The sequence below is a fragment of the Furipterus horrens genome, unplaced genomic scaffold (assembly GCF_987537825.1).
Source record: "Furipterus horrens unplaced genomic scaffold, mFurHor1.1.pri manual_scaffold_10, whole genome shotgun sequence".
In the NCBI taxonomy this organism is placed as follows: Eukaryota; Metazoa; Chordata; class Mammalia; order Chiroptera; family Furipteridae; genus Furipterus; species Furipterus horrens.
The window spans coordinates 42,378,272-42,405,141 of NW_028327180.1; the positions used below are offsets into that span (position 1 = coordinate 42,378,272).

Genomic DNA, 26,870 nt, shown 5'->3' on the forward strand with positions numbered 1-26,870 from the left:
CTAGTTAATTTTCCCTTGTTTGGTCCTAATCTTTCTATTAAAATGTTCTATAAAAATAAAATATCTAAACTGATCCTACAATCTAGTTGGTGGGAGTAAAAATTGTCCACCTTCAAGACAGCAAAATTTTTTGGTGGAGTAAGTAGGCAGGAAATTAAAGAAACTCTTAGAGAACAGATCCTGCAGATGAACTATTTACCCCAAAATCCCTGTCACCTGTTGTTGACAACCTCATAGATAGTAACTTTATATCAAAACTAGGAATTTGTAATAAAGAAATGAAGTAGCATGGCCCAATCTAGATAAGAGTTCTATCTCAAACATGGACAACATCAATTTGAGTCCAGGTTTAAAGAGCTAAACACATCTCTCTAGAGAACTGCTCATGTCCAATTCAGCCTCAGAAGCTCCACACATTATGAAGAGCCCACAAAGGTCAGTGATATTAAAAGAAGAAACATATTGAGAACCTTCCTACTGCAAGAGGACCCTGGGAGTCTGACCACCAGCATGCAACCTCAGTCTTGCCCAAAGATCCTTCTTTGGTGCGTGACTGAGCTAGCCACTAAAACTGCCTGTTCGAAAAGGAACTTGACATGTGTCCCAACTATAGCTGCTGTTTTATTTTAACTAGTATTAGGGTAGGGACTGTAATTAAAGACTAACTTCAAGTACCAGATGGTTCAAGAATTAGTGTACACCTTAGCAGACTCTCCATTAGAGCCAAATAACCGATACCCATCCTTTAACTGGGTCCCAATAAAGGCACTCACCACCCATCCAAATGTGTAAGAAATTTCTAATCCATGTCTTAACATGAAAACCAAAATGAGACTTCTGGCCAAGATGGAGGCGTAGACAGACATGCTGCGTCTCCCTCCACAACTAAGAAGGAATACAACTACCTCAAAAACAGAGACAACCAGAAGTTCCAGAAAATCAAACTGCATGGAAGTCCAGCAAACAAAGATACAAAGAAGAAATACTCATCCAGACAGGCAGGAGGGGCGGAGCTGGGAGACAGAGGACGTGCTGTGGTGGTGGCAGCAGCTGCAGTAGCAGCAGGCTGGTGGAAAGCACAGTTACACGTTTTAAAAAGTCAGGAGGGACACCTGGGGAGCATTCCCAGCTCCTCACCAGACTGCTCAGCTCACACTCCCAGCACCGGGGAAAATCAAGCCTCATTGCTTCTGACTGTGCAAACCAGTGGGGGCTGGGGTGGAGGCAGAAACTGCCGGTCTCTCAGCAGAGACCGCTTGTTTAAAGGGCCCCACGGTCCTGGAACATCCGCAGACCCACCCACTCTGGGAACGATGGCCAGGGCAGCAGCTATAGGGGCGCCAGTCCCATACAGAAGTGGGAGAGGTGCCTGGAAAAGGGGCAAGTGCTGGGCAAGCAGCATTGTTCCTTCTCAGACCCCTCTCCCACATATAGCGCCACAACGTCGTGAAGCAGTAGTGACGAATCCCTAAGGCTCCGCCCCTTACAACATAGTAGGAGCGACATTTCTACCTGGGACATGGAGGCAAACACACACAGGAGACTTCCGGCCAAGATGGAGGCCTAGACAGACTGACACGCTCCATCTCACTCCACAACTAAGAAGGAATACAATACCGCAAAACCAAAAGTTCCAGAAAATAAATGGAAGTCCAACATATGAAGTTATAAAGAAGTGGTGCTCGTCAGGACGGGCAGGAGGGGTGAAGCCAGGGCGAAGACGTCAAGCTGTGCTGGTGGCGGCAGCATGGTGGTAAGCAGACGCCCAGATTTAAGGGGAGGGGAAAAGCTCCTGGGGAGCACCCCCGCCTGCAGACCAGACCCGTCAGCTTGCAATTCCAACGCCAGGGAAGGCAGACCCCCATTGTCTTGGACTGTGAGGCCTGGAGCGGGTGGGGACGGAGGAGGAGGCTCCCAGTCTCTCAGCAGAGAGTGAACGGCAGGAATCCATCTTGGGCCCCTGCCCCCACACAGAGCGCCACAGTGTGGTGAGAAGGGTCTCCCGGTAGTGACGAGCGCACAGGCTCCGCCCCCTATAGCATAGCCGGTGTGACAGCCCCGCCCAGGAAGCAAAGGTAAACACAAAACTGTCAGGATGGCACAGACCATGATGGAGATCCTGGTGACGCAGCTGACCAGACAGCAAATATATAATCTAATGAGGCAGAAGATAGGAAATCTTTCTGAGGCACAGTGCAGAGCTCTGGTTATAAAAATGCTTATAGGCCTAACAGCAGGCCAACATCTGAATCATAGGGTTGCCAGAGGGCCAAGAAGAAGAACTAGAAATTGAAAAATTATGTGAAAAAATAATAAAGCAGAACTCCCCTAACTTGGGGAAGGAAATACTTACAGGTCCAGGAAGCACAGAGTTCCAAAAAGTCTGGACCCAGGGAGAAGCACACCAAGACACATTATAATCAAAATGTCAAAAATTAAAGATAAAGAGAAAATATTAAAAGCAGCAAGAGAGAAGAAGAGAATTATGTACAAAGGGGTCCCAATAAGACTATCAGCTGATTTCTCAAAAGAAACTCTGCAGGCAAGAAGGGACTGGCAAGAAATATTCAAAGGAATGAAAAGCAAAAACCTACAGCCACGATTACTCTATCCAGAGAAACTGTCATTCAAAATAGAAGGGTAGAGAAGTGTTTCCAGGACAAACTAAAACTGAAGGAGTTATAGGAAATGTTAAAGGGATTTGTTTAGGAGGAAGAGGGTCAAAATTATGAACATTAAAATGAAAACTATCACAACAACCAACAACAGAAGCTAGGGAACCGAAACAAAGGCAAACTAGGTAGGCAACGAGAGTGGGAAAAGAATTATAGGTATGGGGAACATAATGGGGTAGGTCAGCGGGGAAGTGGGGAAAGGGAGGGAGATGGTACAGGAATTAAGAAACATAGTAGGACATGTAAGTGTATAAATTATCTTCGTGGGTTTTGTTTTCTATTCATGTTGATAGCAATACCTAAGAGTTTATTCCCAAACCAAAACATCATAAAGGAAGTATTAACAAACCAAATACTATAGCTGAAGGTATAGCTACCTCCATCAATACTAATCACAGTTTGCACTCTTCAGACTGCACCTTTAGACAATGATCTGCCTTGTTGATCTGAAAATAAATGCTCAGACCTTTCTTAAAAAAAAAAAAAAAAAAAAGCAGCAGAGTAGGAGGGAGTAGAGTAGACAGGAAGATGTTGAGAAGAACTATATGCACAACCAATGGACATGGACTAAGGGGGGGGGACAATTGGAGGAAGGGGGCGTCACTGGGTGAAGAGGAACAAAGGGAAAAGAAATTGGGACAACTGTAACAGCATAATCAATAAAGCATATTAAAAAAAAAAAAAAAAAAAACTAAAACAAGACCCTATATTGCCCCATCACCTCTGACCACCCAATATTAGCCCTTTTTCACATGGTAGTTTCCAGTATTGAACCCCATTCCCTCTCCTACCCCCTCCTCAAGACGGTTCAGGTGGTACATCTGTGCTTTCACAGAACCTTGAACTCTGATTTTACTAAGGAGCTGGAGATCTACTAGTCTGATCTCGGTAAAGAATGTGACTTTATATCTAAATGATGCTGCAGAATGTTAGTGCCTCACATGCTTGAAAAGGAAATCCTCACAGACCTCTTGGGTAAGAGAGGCAGCAGGGTGAGGGGGCAGATGGAAGCTCTGTGATGGACTGATGAGATAGTTAACCCTTTGAGTGCCACGCGTAATTTGAAATTTGGATCAACATGAGACAAAATTATATCAATATATAACCTGAGGTACAAAAAAAGAAAACAAAACGTAAAATACAAATTATTCCATTTTTATTTACATTTATAGCCATTGAAAAAAGAGTCGCTGGGAGCGATACTGGCACTCAAAGGGTTAAGGTCCAGCTGACCCCAGGCCTACCACTGATGTGCCCACTTTCACAACAGCAGTATATCCCACCTTTCACATACAGAACCACCAGAAAAATGAGTTTGAAAAGCATTTTAGCCGAAGCCAAGGTCATTTTAATCATTAATGAAAGCCTGTTCCCGCACTCTCTCCACCCCCTTCCCAGAACCAAATGGGGACTCAGATTAAGGTAGATGTGACAAACTTGGAGGTGGCCATGCTTTACTTTTTCATCTCTTTCTTCTTCCTCTTCCGTGTGTGTTCCTGGTTTTACTCTTTCTGGTTCTTCTGCAGAAAGTGGTCTGGCAACTCTGTCAAGCAGAATAATATACCCGAGGGTGACTTTCAGACTCCTCCCCTGGAAGCAGTTTTCCTAAGTTCTTCCTTATTATCCCCAGAAGCAACCTTTATCTCAGAAGCCCTAAAAGAACTGGTTCTGATAACAACTGCTAGTTGGTCTCAATTCATTCTCTGCAATAAGAATTCTACCTGAATTAAAAAGGCTAATCTGACCCCAAACACAGCATCCTTCAGCTGTCTATAGTCACCACAATTCACTATAAAGTTCTTTTTAAAACGTTTCTGAAACGTCATTACGCTAATCAAGATTATACATTGCACAGAACAAAAAGACACAGTAATTATTCTTACAGGTCTCTGGATGTAACTCGACGTCTCTTTTCCTCCTATGTAGAAAGAAGGGAAGAAAAGAAAAAGACAAAAGTATTAACTTCAAAAGAAGATCAAAACTAAAACGTAAGTCAAAGTATTAAGTAAATACATTTGGCATCAAAAAGAGGGAGGGAATGGGGGTGTCTGGGTTTGGGGAGAAGATATGGACAACCGTCAGCTGGGTACTAGTGTGCCATCCCCCTCAAAACTAAAAGACAGGCCCAAGAGTCAGCCAGGATATGTCTGCATACTCTAGATTGTCTAGTGTGGCTACATGAAAGATCAGAGAGCCTCCACCCCGTGTCGGCAATTATTTACTATTAGAAAAAACAAAATGGTAATTCAGCATTCACAACGTAAGTGAAGATGACAACCTAAATTGGACACCAGCTCTTCTTAGATGAATACCTTAGTACATCAGTTTCTAAGTTGACACTACTTATCATCTGCAGGATAGCTGTATTTAAGAGATAAAAATAGGTGGTGATGAAATAGAGTTGATTCTTGTTTGAGGTGGAGGTTTGAGGTGGAGGTTACAAACCTCATACACGTATACAAGTGACTATACCACAGATATGCAAACTGGTGAAACCTAAATAAAGTCTGTAGATTATACCAATGTCAATTTCCTGGTTTGGCTATTGTATTACAGTTATGTGAGATGTTACCATTGGGGAAAAGCTGGGTAAATTACACAGAACTTCTCTGTACTATGTGAAACATATATTTAAAAACGCAGAATATATATGTACATACATATATAAAATCCTGCCTCCAGACTCCTTCAGACTCAAACTGCAACATCAACTCTTCCCTGGGTCTCCAGCCAGTAGGCTTGTCCTGTATATTTCAGACCTGCCAGCCTCATAATCATGTGAACCAATTTTTTAAAATTAATCCCATGTATGTGTACACACACATACACACACACACACATACCGGTTCTGTTTCTCTGGAGAATCCAGAATTACAATGAATCTCATATATACATATGTACACAGACATCCATCCTATTGGTTCTGTTTCTCTAGAGAATCTGAATACAGATTTTATAGTGATATACTATACTAATATAAACACATGTGTACACATATAACCTGAAACAATACAGAAGAAACGGAATAATGCTTACCTCTAAGACAGGCAAACTGGAGGTTCAAGGGGAAAGGATAGAAGGGAGATCTATGTACTTTAGTACTGTTTTAAAGTTTTACCAGGTGCATGTAATACCTGTTTTTTAAAACATAATAAATTCTCAAGACTTTAAACTAATGTTATGATTCTCTATATTACTATTTATTTGACCAATGCCAACTGATAACGCTGGTTGGGTACGCTAAGTCTTAATGCCAACTGATAACGCTGGTTGGGTACGCTAAGTCTTATTCTAACATATTAGAATAAATGCTATTTTTACAAGTGTTCATTAATGAAGCCCCCAAGGCCTTGCACACTCTGCTAGTGAAGTGGCTTGTCGTATGTTTACCTAGAAGCCATACGAACAGGCTATATAAGCTCTCCAAAAGGTTAGAGTACAAGAAACTCTAAAACTAATGCATCTATAAAAAGTTATCAATATTGCAAGATCCAACTTGCTTTCACCTATAAAAATTCTTCCCGGGATGCATGAAACTAGGTCACATGATTGTACAAGTTGTTTCCCCCTGTGTCTCAGTTTCCCACGTAAGTGGGTAGCCTGACTATACCTAAGTACAGATATCTGAATAAAGATCATGAATAGTGACATCTAATTTGCAAGAATCAAGTGATATGAGAATTATTAGTGTGCCCTACAACAGAATGTCAAGCCTACCTCAATAATAATGGTAGCCCAGTGACCCCAGAGTGACCCCTTGGCCCAATGCTTCTGACCCAGGGCAATTTTTCCCCCAGGGATATCTGGCAATATCTGAAGATGATTATGTTATCCCAGCTGGGAGGGGAGAGGGGCAATGCTACTGGCATCTAGTGGGTAGAGGTACAGGATTCTGCTAACCACTCTATAGTGCATAAAACCGCCCCCCACAGCAAAGGATTACCAGTCCCCCAAATCAATAATGCCATGCTTGAGAAACCCTGTCTTAGAACCAACCATGGAGACTCATCTTCACTAGGTAGCAGTTAGGCATTTACTACCCACGTGTAAACCTACAAAGATTTCCCTTCAACTTTCATAGCTAATCCTGTGGCAAAAATGAAATAAGAATCAACAGTGTGTGACCAGCTGGTATTACATAGATCTGGCCCTCCTTAAGTCACATGGGACAATACCAAAGTTGACATTTTCTGTATCAAAGGTCTTCAGCAAGCCACCAGTCTTCTAACCTAAGAAGTCGAAGCAGCACTATGACACTACATATAACAAATAACAACGGCAGAATTCTCTGCTTTACAGAGAAATGAGACGTGGGAAAGGCACTTATCTGACAACATAAGCAAATGCTTTAAACAAGTCACATCTGCTGGTTTGATTGTCAGAACTCGTCAACTGGAGGTAGTTAGGAAGACAGAAGAGGAAGCAGACTGATGTTATGGAGCTGCTCTGTGCATGGCAGGGCCTGTGGAGCCCTCGAGTCTGACCATGATAAACTGCTACTGCCCTGGGTCCAGGGATATGAACACCTCAGTTACTTTAAGTCTGTTTAGACAGACCAATTATAAAGTCACAATTATCAGCAAATGTACCAAAAAAAGGCAGAGTGAAGAAATTGTGAAGAGCCAGCCTTACTTGGTCTTTTTCTTCTTCATTGACAGACTCTTCCAATTGGGCTCTTTCAGGGTCATCCTCGGGTTTCCGTTTGGTAGGGCTATCAACACAGTAAAGCCAACCATTAACTCAGCCAGACCCTACACCCCCAGTAGGTGTGGAATGACTTACATGCCCCCCACCCTCGCCAGGGCAGGTTCAGGGCACAGACATCCTCTTCCCTCCAAGGAGAAGCCCTCATTGCCAGGGTGTTGAAAGAGGCTTCAAGTTTAATATTTCTCTGAATTAATAGGTTTATAATATCGCCCATTTGCAAACAATAAGAAATTGTGAATCTAGACATTGATCACCCGCTGCTGGTATCACAGAAGAGATATCACAAGCTTCCAATGGAAGCCTACAGAGCGATCTCTGAAGGAATCTCAAAAAACATAAACCTGGAATCTGATCAGGCCTCTAGACCTAACTACCAGATTCTAGGAAATGGAGATAAGGGAACACATTAACCACCATAAGAATGCCGTCAGCCAGATCCAGGGATTCCATTGGACAAATGACCTAATTTTTTCAAATAAATGGCAAGAAAATAAAAAGGAATCTATAACCTGAAAGGCTTGAAGAACAAATCAACCAAACACACTTTGTTTGCAACACATGGGAAAATGTGAACACTGGCTATGTATCTGATAGTAAGGAATTATTAAACTTTATAAGGCATAAAAATAGTATCTTATGTTTAGCCTTTTTAAAAGAAGATGTTTACTAAATGTCAGCAATTATAGTAAAACACGAATTTAAAATTTGTCAGAGAGAAAGACACCTTGTTGCCTAGAAATCTACTGAAATATTTATGGATGAGATAACATATCTGGGATTTGTTTCAGAGTAATCCAGTTGGGGGGACCTGAGGGTATATGGAATTGTAATGCACTTGGAGCAATACAAGTTGGATCATATAGGGGTACAGACGAAATGATGGCCAGGAGCTGTTAACTGGTGACACCAGGCGATGGATCACTGCAGGGTTAATTTTACTAGCCCTATCAATTTTTTGAAGTTTCCTATAGTCAGAGTAAAAATAGATGAGGTATTCAGAAGTGCTGTTCATATAGGAATGTAAAATAGAACACAGAGAATATAGTCAATGTCGTAATAACTATGTATGATGCCAGGTGGTTACTGGAAATATCAGGGGGAACATTTTATGAAGTTTATGGTTGTCTAACCACCGCTGTACACCTGAAACTAAAACAAAATACTGAATGTAAAAAAATGCTGTTCATAAATGTCCAGTGAACTGCATGATGAAAATCTATGCAATGTAAAAAGCCAGAAATGCTAAATTACATCCTAATTTAATACATGCTTTACCAAAAGCAGCTGGCCCCTAGAAAAGGCAGCTGTCAATTCATTATATACTGACCCCCTTGCAAAATGAGAGGTGATGGTGGTCTGCCTGGTAGTTTGCCTTGTAATCCTGGGACTAGGTGAGACTTCAGCTGTTTAAAGAAAAAAAAAAAGCCACTATAAATTTTAAAAAAGTTCACAGCAAAGGTGCAGTTCTTCAGCATCACTACGTTAACACAGAGGATTAAGTGTCCTTCCTCTATTATTCTAATCAACAGCTGTCTTGATAAAGTTGGCAGTTAGCACCTACTTGCCAGTTTGCCAAACCACTTTACACAAGCGCTTATGAGGGGCCGACCCCTGAACCAGATAAGGAAACAGAACTATCAAAAAGTGAAGTGGCTGACAGGTGGACCTGAGTTCAAGTCCACGATCTTTTGTTTGTAAAGATTCCAGAAGAGTTACTTTGACTACAAACTGGAAAGGAGTCTAAGAATAAATGTTGAGCTTAAAAAGTAGTATCAGTAGTTCCCATTATCTTATACCCCCTGACTCGTAAACTTAGCCATGTTTTGAGATCTAATGCTCTAGATTTGGTCTAAGACAAAATTTAGATTACTGTATACCTAAGCTAGTATACTTACTAGTTAGAGGTATACACAAGAAACTAATCAGGAAGTACTGCCCAGGAGGACCTATGGCTTCACGTCTGACTGTTCCCTTCCTTATGTGGCAACAGTCTCCATCAGGGTCAGATGAGTTAAGGGCTCTTACACTTTGCCTCTCCATCAGACTTGCTTCTCCTGGGTGTGCATGGTTTGGACATGGGTTTGGGCGACTTGTTTTCCTCTGCCATTCTCACTCTGCGGTTCTCACCACTCGAATGGCTCCCGTTTTCTAGACATCCATTCACTTCCCGACTGAAAGCATGTGCTCCATTCTCCAAGGATAAATCTTTATTTAAAAGGGATTTGACTTTAGCCAGGTAGCCCTCCTACAGCAGGAAAGGATAATTTAAGTAGCAGTGAATGTAAACAAGTGGCAGTAAGAGAATTAAGGAAACACACGCACGTCCTTTATAACTATCAGGTAACAAGGAGAGCTGGGGATTATTCCGCCTCCCTTGTCACAGACAAGCTGCACGACAGGAGATGTTTTCTAGATGCCGGGATACCAAAAACTGACTTACCTCTGATAATTCTTCTTTGTGTAATTTTGTTTCCAAATCACATAACTGATTCTTTATTTCTGTTTGCAGAAACTCATGTAAGAGATTCAATTTCTCCTTTACACACTCCTAAGGGAAAGATACAGGTTTAGAAGTCCCCAAACTCCCAAGCTACTAAGGGACTAATACACAAATAATTAGGCTGCTTGGTCATATAACAATGACTAAATGGCAGGCAATACTGACTGCTCATAAAAAACAAACAAACTTAAGTATTCACAAGACACAAGACCCTATGGTAGTGTTTCCATTAAGATCATATCACACCATCTCCAGAGTGGTTAAAAATGGTAAGATCAGAGGCAACACAGAGACACATATGATTTATTAGAACAAAACTGTGCTTTTGAAAACAGTGTTACCAGGACAAGTCTTATAGTTCAGAATCTAGGTTTGGAACCTAGATTGGGAAACTTGTCAATGAATTACCAAAGTCCAATAATATTAGCAGCATATATATAGAGGGAAAGGAAGAGAAAGAGAGAAGAGAGAGAGAGAAATATCGACGTGAGAGAAATATATTGGTTGCCTCTCACATGCCCCCAACTGGGGACCTGGCCCAAAACCCAGGCACATGCCCTGACTAGGAATTGAACCAGCGACCCTTTGGTTCACAGGCCAGTGCTCAATTCACTGATCCACCCCAGCCAGGACATTAGCAGTATATTAACACAGCACATTAAACAAGAATATTTCCAAGTTATCTCAAAACTTTATGGAAAAAAGCCAACTCCACTTAAATTTTTTACAAGCTACAGAGTATCTGTCAAATAGTCACATTTGGTAATAAAAATTTTTTAAGGTGGAGATTACCTTTTCTGTTAAGCTATCTCTTTCCAAATCTTTGAGCCTAGGGGGAAGAAATAAGGAAAAGAAAAAAATACTTGTTAAGCAACTTTGTTTACCTAGAAGAATCAGTAACAGTTTTAAAGACCTTTGGAAGTAAATTTAACATACATGAGTGTTAGAAAAAAAACACAGTGCCCCCCTACCATGTCTAGAATGCCTATTGTAATGCCTACACATTAAGGAGTTATTTGTCACTGAAAAGAGGCCCCTTCTGCAGGGGTAGTTTTTCTGAGGACGGTGAGAGATGATACATAAGTTCTATAACAATACAGGCGTGGGGAAAAGTAAATGTACAGTTGTAAACCAACTTTTGCCCACCCATATACCTAATTTAAAAAGGTACTGAGAATGGAAGCAGGTCACAGCATTGGGGTCCTTCTGTAAATTAAGGGACCTCTAGGTGGTCTTCCCTTAGCTAGATCTGAGAAGAGCCAATAAAAAGGTATACCACAGTGCAGTTGGTGTCAGAATGAGTGGAGCAGGGCGACGGGGCGCTGTGGGGAACAGCGGGGGGATGGCAGCATTCTAATGAGGAGTGTATGCAACAGGGGAATTACGGCAGCGGGGTGCCCACACACGGCGGAGATGCATGAAGTTAGAAGGCTTGGCAGGTGCCTGCCCCAAGAGCTCATCTCGTTAATGTGTGTACCTCATCATTCAGAAGTGCAGAACTTCATGAGTTTGGCTGGAAAAATCACGGTCTGATTTAATTATTTAAGATTAGTATCTTGCCTCTTCTGGGGGAAGAGAGAAAAAAGACTAAAGGAACAAGAATAAATGACACTGAGGAGAGGGAGGTGAGTGAAGAGGCCATTCTAGCCTGCATGCTGACTGTGGGCAGTGGGGTGACAACAGCTCTTACCCGCTGGGTCAGCCACAGTCAAAGATGTGGGAGCACGCTGGGCAGAAACCAGGCCTCCACCGCCTCTGGACTCTCCCAACCAGCACCCACCTGGAGTAGGTACTCAGTTATCACTAGCGCAAAGGGCAGGGACAGAGCTTTTCCAGAAGGCAAGTGATAGCAGCAAAGCCAGGAACATGAGCAAATATCACAATGGCTGTTCCAAGTGCATGTGGACCCTGCTTCTAGCTTTGATCACTGCTCACATCTGTGGGTATCTACTATACGCTAGGCCCTGTTCCAAGCAACAAGCTGGGTAACTGGGCCCAGGCATTGCCAGGTAGGGAAATCCCAACTTGGGTGGTCAAGAAAGGTCTTTCTGTAGAAAACTTTTTGCGGACTGCAGATATAGTGGCAGTACAGACTACCCTTAAACACCATGGGTTTGAACTACACAGGTCCACATACACATGGATTTTTCTCAGTAAATACTGTAAATGTATTTTCTCTTCATTATGATTTTTTAAATTTTATTTTATTCAAGAGAGATGGGGAGGGAGAGAGAGAAAAACACCCATCAGCTGCCTCACACATACACCCCAACCAGGAATCAAACCAGCAACCCCGGCATGTGCCTCAACGGGGAATCAAACTGGTAACCCTTTGGTCACAGGATGATGCTCCAACCCACTGAGCCACATTGGCCAGGGCTGATTTTCTTAATAACACTTTCTTTTCTCTAGTTTCCTTTACTGTAGGAATACAGTAGTAATACATATCACATACAACATATGTGTTAATCGACTATTTATGTTATCCATAAGGCTTCCAGCTAATATTAGGCTATTAGTAGTTAAGTTTGAGAGAGTCAAGTTATATGTAAATTTTCGACTGTACAGGGGTTCGGCACCCCTAACTTCTAAGCTGTTCAAAGGTGAACTGTATATATCACATCCAGAAGCTGAGAAAGATGTTCAGCTTACAGCCAGCAAGAGAAAAGGAACTTTAGTCTTACCACCACAAGGAACTGAATTCTACCTAAAAGAATAGGAAACAGATTCTCCCCTAAAGCCTCCAGAAAGGAATACAGCCTGCTGACTTTGATTTTAATCTAGTAAAACTCATTCCAGACTTCTGACCTACAGAACTTTAAGATAATAAATTTGTTGTTTTATTTAAACCCTTGAGATTGTGGTGGTAGCAATTGAAAATGAATACAGGAACAGAAATTCTGAACTTTCTGGTGGGGAAAAAGGAGTAAGGAGGCCATGAGTTTTAGAAGTGATGTTTTGGTAAACAACAGCTATCCAGATGGCTATTCAGCAGCTGGAAACTAGAACTGGCTCTCCAGAGAAGCATCAAAACTGGAGGTATCTATCTCCAGGGGGCCCCCAATTGCTGAACGCAGAAATCCCACACCAGAAGAGAGAAGGGTCAAAGAATGAAAGAAAGAGGCTCCCAGGTAGTATACAGCAATACAAAAGCCAAAGATACAAAGAATTAAGCAGCAATATACTGAGCTGAAAGAAGGTAGAAAACCGCCTCAACCCAAAAGAAGAGAATGCCTACACAAGAGCTGGAATGGACTGCTGGCACAAAAGCTAAGGCGGTAGCAGAAAGAGCAAGTCCAGACCATTCTACAAGAAACCAGGCAAAGACAAAGTCTAGAATAAGCAGGCATACACCTCATTTCTACACTATATTTGCTACATTACTACCCGCCTCAGTATAAGATCTGCGTGTTAGTACTTTAAATTATGCTCCCCTAATAGAAATGAAATATACAGCTGACCACATAAGCACTAGGTTTCTGTGCAGGTGCTGCTCTCCCACATTTACACCTAACAGCTCAGTCTTCATAGTGCCTTGGTAGAATAGGCACCTTCACCACATTTTACAGTTAAAGCACCAAGAGGTTAGCCAGACAGCTGGCAAGTGGCAGGGTGGGATTTGAACCCCAGTGGTCTGTACCTCTAGAAGCCTACTGCAGGGGAGAACTAGAAAAGGTAAACCAGTTTTTCCCTATATATTACCTGCTCAGCAGGAGCCATGGAACTAGTTAAGAACTTCAAGACCTGGCTTAATCTAATCACAGAGTGACTCGCAGATAAGAAAGCTGTCATAATTACAAAGGCTAATCAGAGTTGTGCAAAGGTTGCTAGAATCACGTGTAAATCCAGGCTCCATCAAAGGGGGAAGCGTGGCCTGCAAGCATGAGTTCACTGTACACCAAGCTGCAGACACAATGAATAAAGGAAACATGCTCAGACAACAAATCATCAACTGAGCATGCTGCGTGGCAACCCTAAGGTGCACTGACAGAATTCCACACCCTTCACCAATGCGAGGAAGGAGAATGTCTTTCTGAGCACAATCTTAAGCATGAAGGGGTAAGTGGAGCCCCGCCTCACACTGGTCACTCCACAGAGCCTCAGGCCCTGAAAACCTAATTGAAGGCCTCAGTGGCTTATGAGAAGAGCACAAGATGGCACAGGCAAGTGGACAGGGATTCCGGACTTCAGGCCAAGTGTACCAGGCTGTGGGGGTGGGGTGAGGGGGAGGAAAACCATTGGATGCAACTTATGTTGTAAGAGGATCAGTTTCCACTTACAGGAAACAGACCTCAGTGGCAACAGGAAGACAAGTGGAAGACTATCACTTTTTCTGTCTGTACTAATGATGGTGGCTTGGGCTGAGAAAGAAAAAAGCAAGTGGAAAAGTGTGTCTTGTCCTGAAAGACATGTTTTTTGAGGAGACTTAGGGTAAATAATACTTCAATAAAGAAGTTAAAGACCAAACATTGAAAATACTTTCTACTAACATTACATATGTAATGGTTAAGTATATGCGCATTTTAAAAGAAGGTGCTATATAAACACAAGTTAGTGAAAGTGACAGAAATGCATAAATAAGGACCAGGCCTAAACTTTGCTACTAAAGTATTCTAATGGACTTAAAGTTCCTCTCCATATAGTAGATTACTCACTCATCTAATTTCTGTAAAGATAAGTTATACTTGTGTTTACAAATCTAAGTTTAAGAGTGTTGAATGCCATGTTTATATGTGTATTTTGCACACTAAAATTCAAAATGTGAGGAAAGCTGTAGAGAGAATATCATAAGCTGACCATTTCAATGCCCATCACATGGCCTAAAGCAAAAATCTAAAACTCCACACCTGCAATAAGCAATTCTAGTTCAAAGTAATATGGAACCTAGAATAAACGGCAACTGTTAACACTCACCTAACATCCAAATTCAGCCAAACAAAACAGTGGTCTGGCCCAATAAAACCCCTGAGCCAGTAATATTAGCTAATACAATGCTAACATGTGGGCCTTTAAGTGTCAGGCACATTCTCATTTACTCCAATACCACTTTACAATCCATTATTATATATTAATATATATATTAACAACCCTAGTCTACAGCTGTAGCTTGCTTATGACACTTGCCCAAGGTCATAAACAAGCCAGCATAGGTAAAGTTATCACCATCAGAGTAAAGAAGGCCAGGCCCCCAACATCTGTGTACTGGGTCAACATCATGAAGCCAGAGACTTTCATAATTCCATGTCCATTTTAAGTCATATCTTGGGAGGGAATAGAAATGCAGATTCTTCAATACATGTCCTCTAACTGCTTAAAAGGTAGTTGGAACTTTAAACACCTGGTAAGGAGACCCTAATACCCCCAACACACACACTCTCCACCCTCAAAGGCCCAAATCCGACCTGGCCAGGCACAACCATAGGAAACAACCACGGGGAAATGGCAAAGTCGGGTTCACTTGGGACTGGAAGGGTTCTGGCCCAGTCAAGGGTCCTGAGACTACTGCTCCAAGTGAGATGTGAAAGTTTTCAGGAGTGAAACTGATGCCCTCCACGAACAAGAAGCGGGGGCCCAGCAGTCTTCTCCTGTGCAGAGAATTGCTACAATCATCCCTGACATTAGCCACCGCGCCTTCCTACCCCCCAGGCACGTGCTGCAAACTGCAGCCAGTTTTCCCTAGCAAGGCTTCCTTGATTCCAAGGCTCAAAGGAGCAGATTTACTAGAAAAGCCCATTCAATCTTCATGCTGCCTGAACCCTGGCCCCGTGCAGGATAAGTTTCTTCCAAAATACGACTTCCCCAGCAGCTGGAAGGTGGAGGGAGCTCCCCCAAAAAGGCAGAACTCGCAAACCTGAGCCGGCTGTGCCCGGGCCCCGAACGGCGACGTTCGTTTCTGGTGGTCGCCATCGGGATGTTGGTGTGGGAATGCCAAGGGGGGGCGTCCCCTGAAACACCCCCAGGGACCAGGACTGCCACCCCCACCTCCACCCCCACCCCCAGCAGCATGCACCGGAAGTGGAGGCCGAAGTGCCTGGCCGAGGGGTGTCCCAAGGCCACAGGCTGCCCACTTCCTGTGCAACCAATCTGGAGGCAGGAGCCGGGCCTGCGGCTGTTCTAGGAAAGGGATCCCAAAGCGAACTCTGAGCTTGTTCTACTTTGAGGTCAAAGGAGACCCTAAGTTTCTAGTCATAAGAGAATTGTTAGGGGCCTTGGCCCGTTTTGGCGCCAAACAGCCCGGGACGCGCGCGACAGGAAGTCCCACCCAGCCCGCGCTAACAGCTGCCGCGCTATCCCACGCATGCGTGCCCGTCTGTCAGCGGCAGCCAAGGGCTACCCGGAGGGGAAGCAATCCCTCCACCCCTAGCGCCATGGCACCCCATATTGCTCGCGGTCCCCTTCGGCACCTACCGCCTGCGGACATCGTCGGGCAGCGAGATGGCCCTGGAGGCCAGTGCAGGCACCCGGGCCGGGGCGGTGCGGGCAGGCATCTCAGAAGCTGCAGCAGGGGTGTCGGCAGCACAGGCAGCTCTGGCTTTTCGCGCGGAAACCAACTGGGAGGGGTGGCGAGCCGAGGTGGAGCGTACCACCCTGGCTAGGGCAGGGGGGAAGGCGGGACGTACCATGCTGAGAGAGACTGTACCAGTGTAGGCAGAGGGAGTGAAGCCTGACCTGCGCGGGGAGATGCGCATTCAAGAGTCTCGTGCGCCCCCCTGTGTGAAGCAATGGACCTGTCCAAGATCCACCGTTTGCTCCAAGCTTTGCCGGAGATAGTCATTCATTCTCTCCAGCATGCTGAGGATAAAAAAGGGAGGATCCCCATGGGATTCAAACGTGTGGGCCTTAAGTTCAAATTGTCAGTTCCATTCCCACCACCACCTATTTGCTCACTATAAGGACCTTGGGCAGGTCATTTGGATCCAGCCTTAGTTTTCTCAACTGTTAAAAGGGGCTAATAGCACCTACTCCCCGCCCTCCCCCCACCAAAAATTGCCAAGATGCGTAAAATATGTACCTAGCACCAAGGATCTCACAGTTTAGGGAGGTTCGGGCCACTTCCACAGCTTGCGTGTTTAAAAAATGCTCCAGAAGTTGAGGAAAGGATAGTCTTTGATAAGTACTATTGTGAAAATTGGATATCCATATATAAAAAGATAAAGTTGGCCCTGGCTAGTGTGGCTTAGAGGTTTGAGCGCCAGCCTGCAAACCAAAGGGTCACCAGGTCAATTTCCAGTCAGGGCACATGCCTGGGTTGCGGGCCAGGTAGGTCCCCAGATGGGGGTTTGCAAGGGGCAATCACACATTGATGTTTCTCTCCCTCTCTTTCTTCCTCTCTTCCCCTCTCTAAAAATGAATAAATGAAAATCTTTAAAAAAATAAAGTTGGACCCTTACCCTATACCATATATAAAAAACTCATGCCCTAGCTGGTGTGGCTCAGTGGATTGGGTGCCAGCCTGTGAACTACAGACTTATAGGTTCGATTCCCAGTTGGGAGTACGTGAGAGGCAACCACACATTGATGTTTCTCTCCCTCTCTTCCCCTCTCTCTAAAAATAGATAAATGAAATCTTAAAAGAAAAAAAAATTAGCTCAGCCCTAACTGGTGTGTTTCAGCTGGCTGGGTGTCATAGGTCTCTGGTTCGAGTCCTGGTCAAGGCACATGCTTCCGTTGGGGTTTGGTCCCTGGTCGGGTGTGTACTGAGAGGCAATCTGTCAATGTCTTTCACATCAATATTTCTCTCCCTCTCTTTCTCCCTCCCTTCCCCTCTCTCTAAAAATAAAATCTTAAAAAAATAAATTGAAAATGAATTAAAGACTAAATGTAAGGCCTGAAACTATAGAACTCCAAAAAGAAAATGTGTGTGTGTGGGGGGGGGGTAGCTTCATGGCACTGGACCTGGCAAGATTTCTTGGATATGATACAAACAATAAAAACTGAGATAACCCTGGCTGGTGTAGCTCAGTGGATTGAGCACCAGCCTGTGAACCGAAAGTTCACCAGTTCGATTTCCAGTTAGGGCACATGCCTGGGTTGCAGGCCAGGTCCCAGTTGGGGGCACACGAAAGGCAACCATACATGGATGTTTCTCTCCCTCTCTTCCTCCCTCCTGCTCTCTCTGAAAATAAAATTTTTTAAAAGACTAAGACAAATGGGACTACATCGAACTTAACAGCAAGGAAATCAATCAACAAAGTGAAAAGGCAACCAATAGAATGGGAGAAAATGTTTGCAAACCATATATACAATAAGGAGTTAACATCCAGAATACATAAAGAACTTGTACAACTCAAAAAACCTGATTTAAAAATGGGCAAAGGATTTGAATACACATTCAAATCCTCTTGAAATAGATACACAAATGACCAACAAGCACATGAAAAGATGTTCAACATCATTGATCATCAAGGAAATGCAAATCAAAACCACAATGAGATGCCATCTCACACCCATTAGGATGGCCATTATCCACAAAACAATATAAAGTATGACAAAGATGAGATTGGAACCCATGCACACTGTTGGTAGGGATGTAAAATAGTGCAGCAGCTATAGAAAACTGTGGAAGTTCCTCAAAAAATAAAAATAAAACTACCATATGATCCAGCCATCCTGCTTCTGGGTATATATTCAGAAGAACTGAAAACAGGGTCTCAAATAGATATTTGCATACCCAGCTTGGCTGTTGCAATATTATTCACAGTAGCCAAGTGGTGGAAGCAACCCGAATATCCATTGATAGATGAGTGGATAAAGAAAATGTGGCATATACATACAATGGAATATTATTCAACCTTCAAAAGGAAATCCTGCCCTTTGAAACAATCTGGATGAATCTTGAGGTAATTATGGTAAGTGAAATAAGCCAGTGTCAAAAGGCAAATACTGTATGATTGCACTTATTGAAAGTATCTAAGGTGATCAAACTCTTAAGCAGAAAAAGAACTACAGTGGTTACCAGGAGCTAGTGGGGTGCAGGGGGAAAAGGGAAGTTGTTCAATAGAAACTTTCAGTTTTACAAAATGAAAAAGTGCCAGAGATCTATTGCACCACAAAGTGCATGTAGTTAACAATACTGTAATGTATACTTAAAAATGACTAAGATGATGCCCTGGTTGGTGTGGCTCAGTGGATTGAGTGTCAGCTTGTGAACCAAAGGGTCACCAGTTCAGTTCCCAATCAGGGCACATGCCTGAGTTGTGGGCCAGGTACCCACCAGTTGGGGGTGTAGGAGAGGCAACCACACACTGATGTTTCTCTCCCTCTTCTTCTCCCTCCCTTCCCCTCTGTCTAAAAGTAAACAAGTTCTTTTAAAAAATAAAGTTAATAGCTATTAATTTAATATTTAATCAGCACTTATGTATAATATTATACCAGGCTCTTTAAAGGAGTTAATTTAATTGTTAAACATTAAGGGAGTTAGCAGGACTCCATTTTCTGTGGCCTCTAGGATATTTGTTACAAAGGAGCCTGGTTCAGTCCTGGTCATGAGGCTCAACTGGACCATCATCCCGTACACAAAAAGGTTGCTGGTTTGATTCCCAGTCAGGATACAAACCTAGGTTGTGGGTTCAGTCCCTGGTGGGAGTGTATCCAGAAGGCAAGTGATCAATGTTTTCCTCTCCCACATCCTCTTTAAAAAAGAAGTCAATAAATGTATCTTCAGGTGAGGATTAAAAAAAAAAGGGGGGGAGCCCAGCTCAGAGGCTGTTTCCCTAAGACCATAGGCTCAGGGAATGGTAAGCGTCAGGTACCACAAATCCAGGTGTCTTTAGCTCCAGAGTCTGAATGCAGAACAGTGACCCCAGGGTTGACCTGCTGTCAGGCCCTGAGATGCCAAAGGGACAGCACTGGGGAACTGTATTAAGGAGAGGGGTAGAAAGGAGGTAGCAAATAGGAGATAGTCTGGCCAAAGTGAGGCTCAAGTCCCATAGACCTGTCATCAACCAGCATCTGGGCCCCTAACCCGCCTTAGGAGAAGGGGTGCTCACAGGACAGGGGAGGGAGGGGAGACATAAGCAGACCTGCTGTTCAGGAGCCTGAGCTCCCAGGAGAACCCTGTATTTATTGGAGGCTCCGCCTGAGGTGGATTATCTTTATAATCCTTTTGCCAAGGGATGATTGACCCATTTTACAGAAGAGGCAGGGGTTCTGGCAAGCCAGTTCCAAAGCTGGGCTTCCAGTCCAACTGGACTTGCTCTCAAGTTGCTCAGAGGTACAAAGCCAGACACATCTTTAATTCCTCTCCTCCCTTCCCATGTAAGACATGAGGAATCTCTGTTAGTTCTTCCACTGAAATATAACCCAGGTCTTCCTGCTTATTTACTCTGTCACCACCTCAACCCAGACGGCCATCAACACTCACTTGGACTGTTCTAGCAGCCTCCTCTCTGATCCCCTAGACCGCTGTGTCCAAAGAACTTACAAAAAAATTCTTTTTAAAACAGAACATGCCATTTTCTTCTTTCCCACTAAAACTCCCATTGCCCTTGAACTAAAATCTAAGTATTTTACTCCATTTACAGGGTCCTGCCTGGAGCTCTCACTGAGCTCCAGCTTTGTTGATCCACTTTCAGTCTCTCAAGCTCCTCTGTGCCCCAGGGCCTTTGCCTTTGCTGTCACTTCTGCTGAGGCCACTCTTCTGGGAGATTCACACAGCTCAAAGTTTGCTGCTACCCAGAGGCTTTCCCTCATCACATAGAAGCAACCCCTCACCACTACCCCCAGTCACTCTATCCTATTACCCTGTTCCTTTGTAGCATTTACTATCAGATTCTCTTCTTTACATCTATTGCAGTCTGTCTGTTCCACTAGAACAGAGCAGAGATCAGCAAGTTTTTCTATAAAGAGTCAAATACTAAATATTCCATATTTTGTGGGCCCTATGTCTCTGTTGCAGCTACTCAATGCTGCCATTATAGCATGGAAACAGCCATAGGCAACACATAAATGAATAGGTATGGCTGTGTTCCAATAAAACTATTTACCAGTGGACCTTAGAGTGCTGATCCCTGCAAAGGCTATGAGGGCAAGTACCTGCTCTGCTTCCTTCACAGCTGACGCTCCAAGGGCTCACTCCATAGGAATCCAAATATCAGCTGAATTAATACATAGGACATAGGAGGTAGCACATGGGAGGTGCCTGATGCACAGTAAAGGCAAATGTTAGTAGGTATAAAGCTGTTATCTCCCTCACAATAATGTAATTTCCAATTTACAAACAGGGAAACTTAGGCCCAAATCAGCTCGGGTTGCAATGTCATGTCTGTCTCTAGTCCCTAAGTCACCTGCTTCACTCTAGAGTTTTTCATGTTTTCCTAGTGGTCACCTGACCACTAAAAATGTCAACTAAATCAATGGGGAAAGGATACTTATTGCTTCAAGGGCCTCCACAGTGACTGGTAGGACCCCCAGAAACCCCCCTCCCCTACCTAATGGGTTCATCCGTTTAGCAAAAGGACTGAAACTTCCAGAAGAAACCAGGTTCAAACCCTAACCAGGTGACTCAGTTGTTTGGAGAGTCATTCTATGCACCAAAAGGTTGCGGATTCAATCCTTGGTCAGGGAAAATACCTAGGTCGTGAGTTTGATCCCCAGCCTGGAGTTGTACAGGGGGTAACTGATCGATGTTCCTCTCTTACATCAAGTTTCCTCTTTTTCTTCCTCTCTCTCCTTTCCTCTCATTCTAAAAATCAATAAATATATTCTTGAGTGAAGCTTTTTCAAAAATATCTTTAAAAAAACAAACAGGGACTTCCAACCAAGATGGAGGTATAGGTAGACATGTTTTGCCTCCTTCCACAACCATAAGGACTACATCTACCTCAAAACAAAAAACAACCAGAACTACCAGAAAATCAAACTGCATGGAAGTCCAACAAACAAAGATATAAAAAAGTTATACTCACCCAGACAAGTAGGAGGGGCAGAGACAGGGCAGAGAGGTCACAGTGTGGTGGCTATGGTGGTGACATCAATGGCAGCAAGGCAGTGGCTGTGGCCCGCCATCAGAAAGAGCAATCGTGCATTATAAAAGCCAGGAGAGACACCTGCAGACCACTCCCAGTCCCAGACCAGACTGTGCAGCACACAGTTCCAGCGCCAGGGAAAATAAAGCCGTATTGCTTCTGGCTGTGAAAACCAGTGGGGCTGGGGCAGCTGAAGAAACTTCCTGGCTCACATGAGAGTCTGTTTAGAGGCCCCAATGGTCCTAGAATGTGTGTAAACCCACCCATTCTGGGAACCACAGCCAGCAGCTAGAGGGGTGCCAGTCCCATACAGGAAGCAGGAGAAGTGCCTGGAAAGGGGCGAGTGCAGAGCAAGTGGCACTGTTCCCTCTCTGACCCCTCCCCCACATACAACGCCATGACATGGTGAAATGGGTCACCCTGCAAGGACAAATACCTAAGGCTCTGCCCCTTACAACGTAACAGGTGCGACAGCTCTAACTAAGACACAGAGGAGACAGAGAAGTATGTCCCAAAAGAGGGAGCAGATCAAGGCTCCAGTGGGAGAACTAAGCAACGAGGAGAGGGCCAACCTAACAGACACAGAATTGAAAAACTGGTGATAACGATGCTCACAGGCTTGACACACGTGATTCAGTGCAGCAAACACATAAGGGAAGTGAAGGCTATACTAAGTGAAATGAAAAAAAATCTACATGAAACCAGTGGTAAAGGGAAGGAAGCCGTGGTTCAAATCAACAATTTGGAACATAAGGAAGAAATATACAGTCAACCAGTACAGAATGAACAAATAAGAACTGAATAAAACAAGGAGAGGCTTAGGAACCTCTGGAGGAAACTTTAAATGTACCAACATCCAACTCATAGGGGTGCCAGAAGGAGAAGAGGAAGAGCAAGAAATCGAAAACTTAGTTGAAAAATAATTAAGGAAAACCTCCCTAATTTGGTGAAGGAAATAGACATACAAGTCCAGGAAGCACAGAACGTTCCAAACAAGCTAGACCCAAAGAGGACTACACCAAGACACATCATAATTAAAATATCAAAATTTAAAGATAAAGAGAATCTTAAAAGCAAGAGAAAAGAAGACAATACTTACAAAGGAGTTCTCGTAAAACTGTCAACTGATTTCTCAAAAGAAAATTTGCAGGCAATAATGGACTGGCAAGAAGTATTCAAAGAGATGAAAAACAAGGGCCTACAACCAAGATCACTCTATCCGGCAAAGCTATCATTTAGAATGGAAGGGCAGATAAAGTGCTTCCCAGATAAGGGGAGCTAAAGGAGTTCATCATCAGCAAGTCCTTTTTATATGAAATGTTAAAGTGACACATTAAAAAAAAAGAAGTTTCGGCCAAGATGGAGGTGTAGACAGACACACGGCATCTCCCTCCACAACTAAGAAGGAATACAACTACCTCAGAACTAGAAACAACCAGACTTTCCAGAAAATAAAACTGCATGGAAGTCTAGCAAACAAAGATATAAAGAAGAAATACTCATCCAGACAGGCAGGAGGGGCGGAGCCAGGGCAGAGAGGACGCGATGTGGTGGCAGCAACAGCAGCAGTGGCAGAAGCAGCAGGCTGGCAGAAAGTGTAGTCACACGTTTTAAAGTCAGGAAGGACACCTGGGGCGTGTTCCCAGCTCCTTACTGGACCTAGCAGCTCATGGTCCCAGCACCGGGGAAAATCAAGCCTCATTGCTTCTGACTGTGCAAACCAGTGGGGGTTGGGGTGGAAGCAGAAACTGCCGGTCTCTCAGCAGAGTCCACTTGTTTAAAGGGCCCCCAACAGTCCTAGAACGTCCACAGACCCACCCACTCTGGGAATGACAGCCAGGGAAGCCGCTAGAGGGGCAACAGTCCAGTGCAGAAGTGGGAGAGGTGCCTGGAAAAGGGGCAAGTGCTGGGCAGGCGGCATTGTTCCATCTCGGACCCCTCCTCCACAAACAGCGCCACAACGTGGTCAAACAGGTCTCCCTGTACTGGCGAATCCCTAAGGCTCCGCCCCTTACAACGTAACAGGAGTGACAGCTCTACCTGGGACATGGAGGCAAACAAACACAGGAGCCTGTCAGAATGAGGAGACAGAGAAGTATAGCCCAAAATGGGGAATGAATCAAGGTTCCAGTGAGAGAACTAAGCGATGAGGAGATAGCAAACCTAGCAGATGAGGAAATAGCCGACCTAACAGAAGAGGAGATAGACAGCCTAACAGACACAGAATTCCAAACACTGGTGATAAAGATGCTCACAGGCTTGACAGATATGCTTGAGTATGGCAAACGCATAAGGGAAGAAGAAGGCTATGCTAAGTGAAACAAAGGAAGATCCACACAAAACCAATGGTGAAGGGGAGGAAACCAGGGTTCAAATCAATGATTTGGAACATAAGGAAGAAAAAAACAGTCAATCAGTGCAGAATGAGGAAGCAAGAATTGAAAAAAATGAGGAAAACTTCCCAAATTTTGTGAAGGAGATGGACATACAGGTCTGGAAAGCACGGAGGGTCCCGGGCGAGCTGGACCCAGAGGGGACCACACCAGGACGCATCATGATTGAGATGCCAAAGGTGAAAGATAAAAAGAGAGTCCTGGGGGCAGCAAGAGAGAGGCAGAGAGTTGCCTACAGGGGGGTGCCTATAGGACTATCAGCTGATTTCTTAGAGGATACTTTGCAGGCAGGAAGGGAGTGGCAAGCAGTATTCAGTGTGATGAAAGGCAACCTGCAACCAGTACTACTCTATCCAGCAAGGCTATCATTTGGAATGAAAGGGCGGATAAAGTGCTTTCCAGACAAGGTAAAGCTAAAGGAGTTCATCATCACCAAACCATTATTATATGAAATGTCAAAGGGACTTATTTAAGGTATGAAGATCAAAACTATGAACACTAAAATGACAACAAACTCACAACTATCAACAACTGAATCTATAAAATAAAAACAAAATCCAATGAAGCAAACCAGAAGAAGAACAGAATCATAGGTATGGGAATCATTTGGAGGGTTATCAGCTGGGAGAGGGAAGGAGGAGAAATGGGGATATGGTGCAGGGATTAAGAAGCATAATCGATTGGTACAAAATAGATGGAGAAGTTAAGAATGATATAGGAAAGGGTGAAGCCAAAGAACTTATATGCATGACCCATTGATGGGAACTAAGAGGGGTGAGATTGCTGGAGGGAATTGGGGTACTGGGTAGAGGGGAGCAAAGGGGAAAAAATTGGGACTACTGTATCAACATAATCAATAAAATATACTTAAAAATGAAAAAAATCACAATTATGAACAGTAAAATAACAACAAACTCATAATTATCAACAAATGAATCTAAAAACAAAAACAAACTAAGCAAACAACTAGAACAGGAACAGAATCAGAAATATGGAGATTATATGGAGGGTTGTCAGTGTAAAGTGGGAAGGGGAGAATGGGGGAAAAGGTACGGGGATTAAGAAGCATAACTGGTAGGTACAAAATAAACAGGGAGACATTAAGAGTAATATAGGAAATGGAGAAGCCAGAGAACTTATATGCATGACCCATGGACATGAACCAAGGGAAGTGGGGATTGTGGGAGGGAAGGGAGGTACCAGCCAGAAGGGGAGCAAAGGGGAAAAAAATGGGACAACTGTAATAGCATAATCAATAAAATAAACTTTAAAAAAGAAACAGCAAACAAAATAAAAATAAAAATAAACAAACACCAGGCTCAGCTCTTGTGGGCATTCACTCCACCTCCACCTTTTGGTAGTGTTCACAAACCCCTCTCCAGAAAAGACTTGTCAGGCCTAAGCTCCCTGCTTCCCAGGCCACATTCCAGCCTCCCGTTGTAAGGCCACACTCCAGAGGCCAGGAGAGGGAGCACTTCACAAAGGCTGGAGAGCCACACTCCACAGAGGCCAGCACAGCAAAGGTCCTCGCAGCCCAAAGCATCAGGGCTAGTGGAGGGGTGGTCACGCGTCCTCACCATGGTCAGTCAGAAGGTCAGTGCTGAGTCATGCCACATGCTAGAGAATTAGTCACAGCCCCTGAGGTCTCTCCTCTGGTGCAAGGCCCAGCAGAGGCATGCAGTGGCAGCAGCCCTTATGGGTTTAATGGGGATACTTTGCCCCTTTCACCTCAGACAGGAGGGCAGGCAGGAAGAGCACCAGTGCAGGGCCCACAAGCTCTCTCACTGGGCTCAAGTGACCAAGAACGAGTCTGGGGAAACCAACACTGAAATGTGCTGGGCGGACCTGCTACTTGCAGGGCCCTTGAGCAGGCTGATGGCTTTCTGTTTGTAATCACAGGAGGCTTGCTGCCATACTCGGTGGGTTTTCCCTTCAAACAGCCCTTGAGTCAGTTAGCTGACCTGTACCGGCCCAGGGCACCCTCACCTGGACACCCACCCAGCCTCCTCCCTGGGCTGCCACTCAGCCCTCCCCCTCCTATTCTCTACATGGCAGTGGGAGGGATCTTCTCAGGATCCTAATCTGATCCAATCATCACCTTCTTAGCCCATTCCACATACCCGAGTGGCTTCTCAGTGCTTTTAGGGTAAACCCAACCCCTATGCACCTAGCCCTGCCCACACCAGCTTTTGCACTTAGTCCTTTACTCACCCCAGCTGAAGTACATCCTGCATACTTCTGGCGCCTTCCTGCCTGAGACCTGTGGTAGCCAGCCTCCAAGGGGGCCCTCAACATTCCTCTCCTCTCAGCTGTCATGCTTGTGGAGTCCCCGCCCACAGAATCAAGGCTGGGTTGTGTGGCCAAGAGAATATGGTAGAAGCAAAGGTATGTGACTTCCTAGACTAGGTCACAGAAGCCATTACAACACCATATTGTTCTCATGAGGGAAGCCAGCCACCATGTTGTAAGGATGCTCAAGCAGCCCTACAGGGAGGCCCATGAGAAGAGAAACCAATTTCTCAGCTCAGTGAAACAGCCACTTTGGAAGTATCTCCTCCAGCCCGAGTCAAGCCTTCAGATGACTGTAGACCCAGCCAGTATTTGTACCCTCTTGAGAGGCCTCAAGCTA

The 26,870-nt window shown here is 44.2% G+C and overlaps 1 protein-coding gene across 4 annotated transcripts in view; it reads right to left on the minus strand.

The window, feature by feature from the left end:
• The window catches only part of DNMT1 (DNA methyltransferase 1), a 68,935-nt gene that overhangs the window by 25,463 nt on the left and 16,602 nt on the right, over nucleotides 1-26,870 (minus strand). For 2 of the 4 annotated variants that reach the window (XM_090289532.1, XM_090289531.1), the window contains exons 1-8: nucleotides 16,291-16,439; nucleotides 10,675-10,711; nucleotides 9,823-9,930; nucleotides 9,408-9,627; nucleotides 8,710-8,785; nucleotides 7,308-7,386; nucleotides 4,559-4,593; nucleotides 4,134-4,218 (exon numbers count right to left, since the gene is read on the minus strand). In XM_090289532.1, coding sequence (XP_090145658.1) covers nucleotides 4,134-4,218; nucleotides 4,559-4,593; nucleotides 7,308-7,386; nucleotides 8,710-8,785; nucleotides 9,408-9,627; nucleotides 9,823-9,930; nucleotides 10,675-10,711; nucleotides 16,291-16,370 — 720 coding nt within the window. In that variant the 5' untranslated portion in view covers nucleotides 16,371-16,439. Of the gene's footprint in view, nucleotides 1-4,133; nucleotides 4,219-4,558; nucleotides 4,594-7,307; nucleotides 7,387-8,709; nucleotides 8,786-9,407; nucleotides 9,628-9,822; nucleotides 9,931-10,674; nucleotides 10,712-16,290; nucleotides 16,440-26,870 lie in introns of those variants that run through there. The other 2 variants (XM_090289534.1, XM_090289533.1) reach the window with 2 other exon arrangements.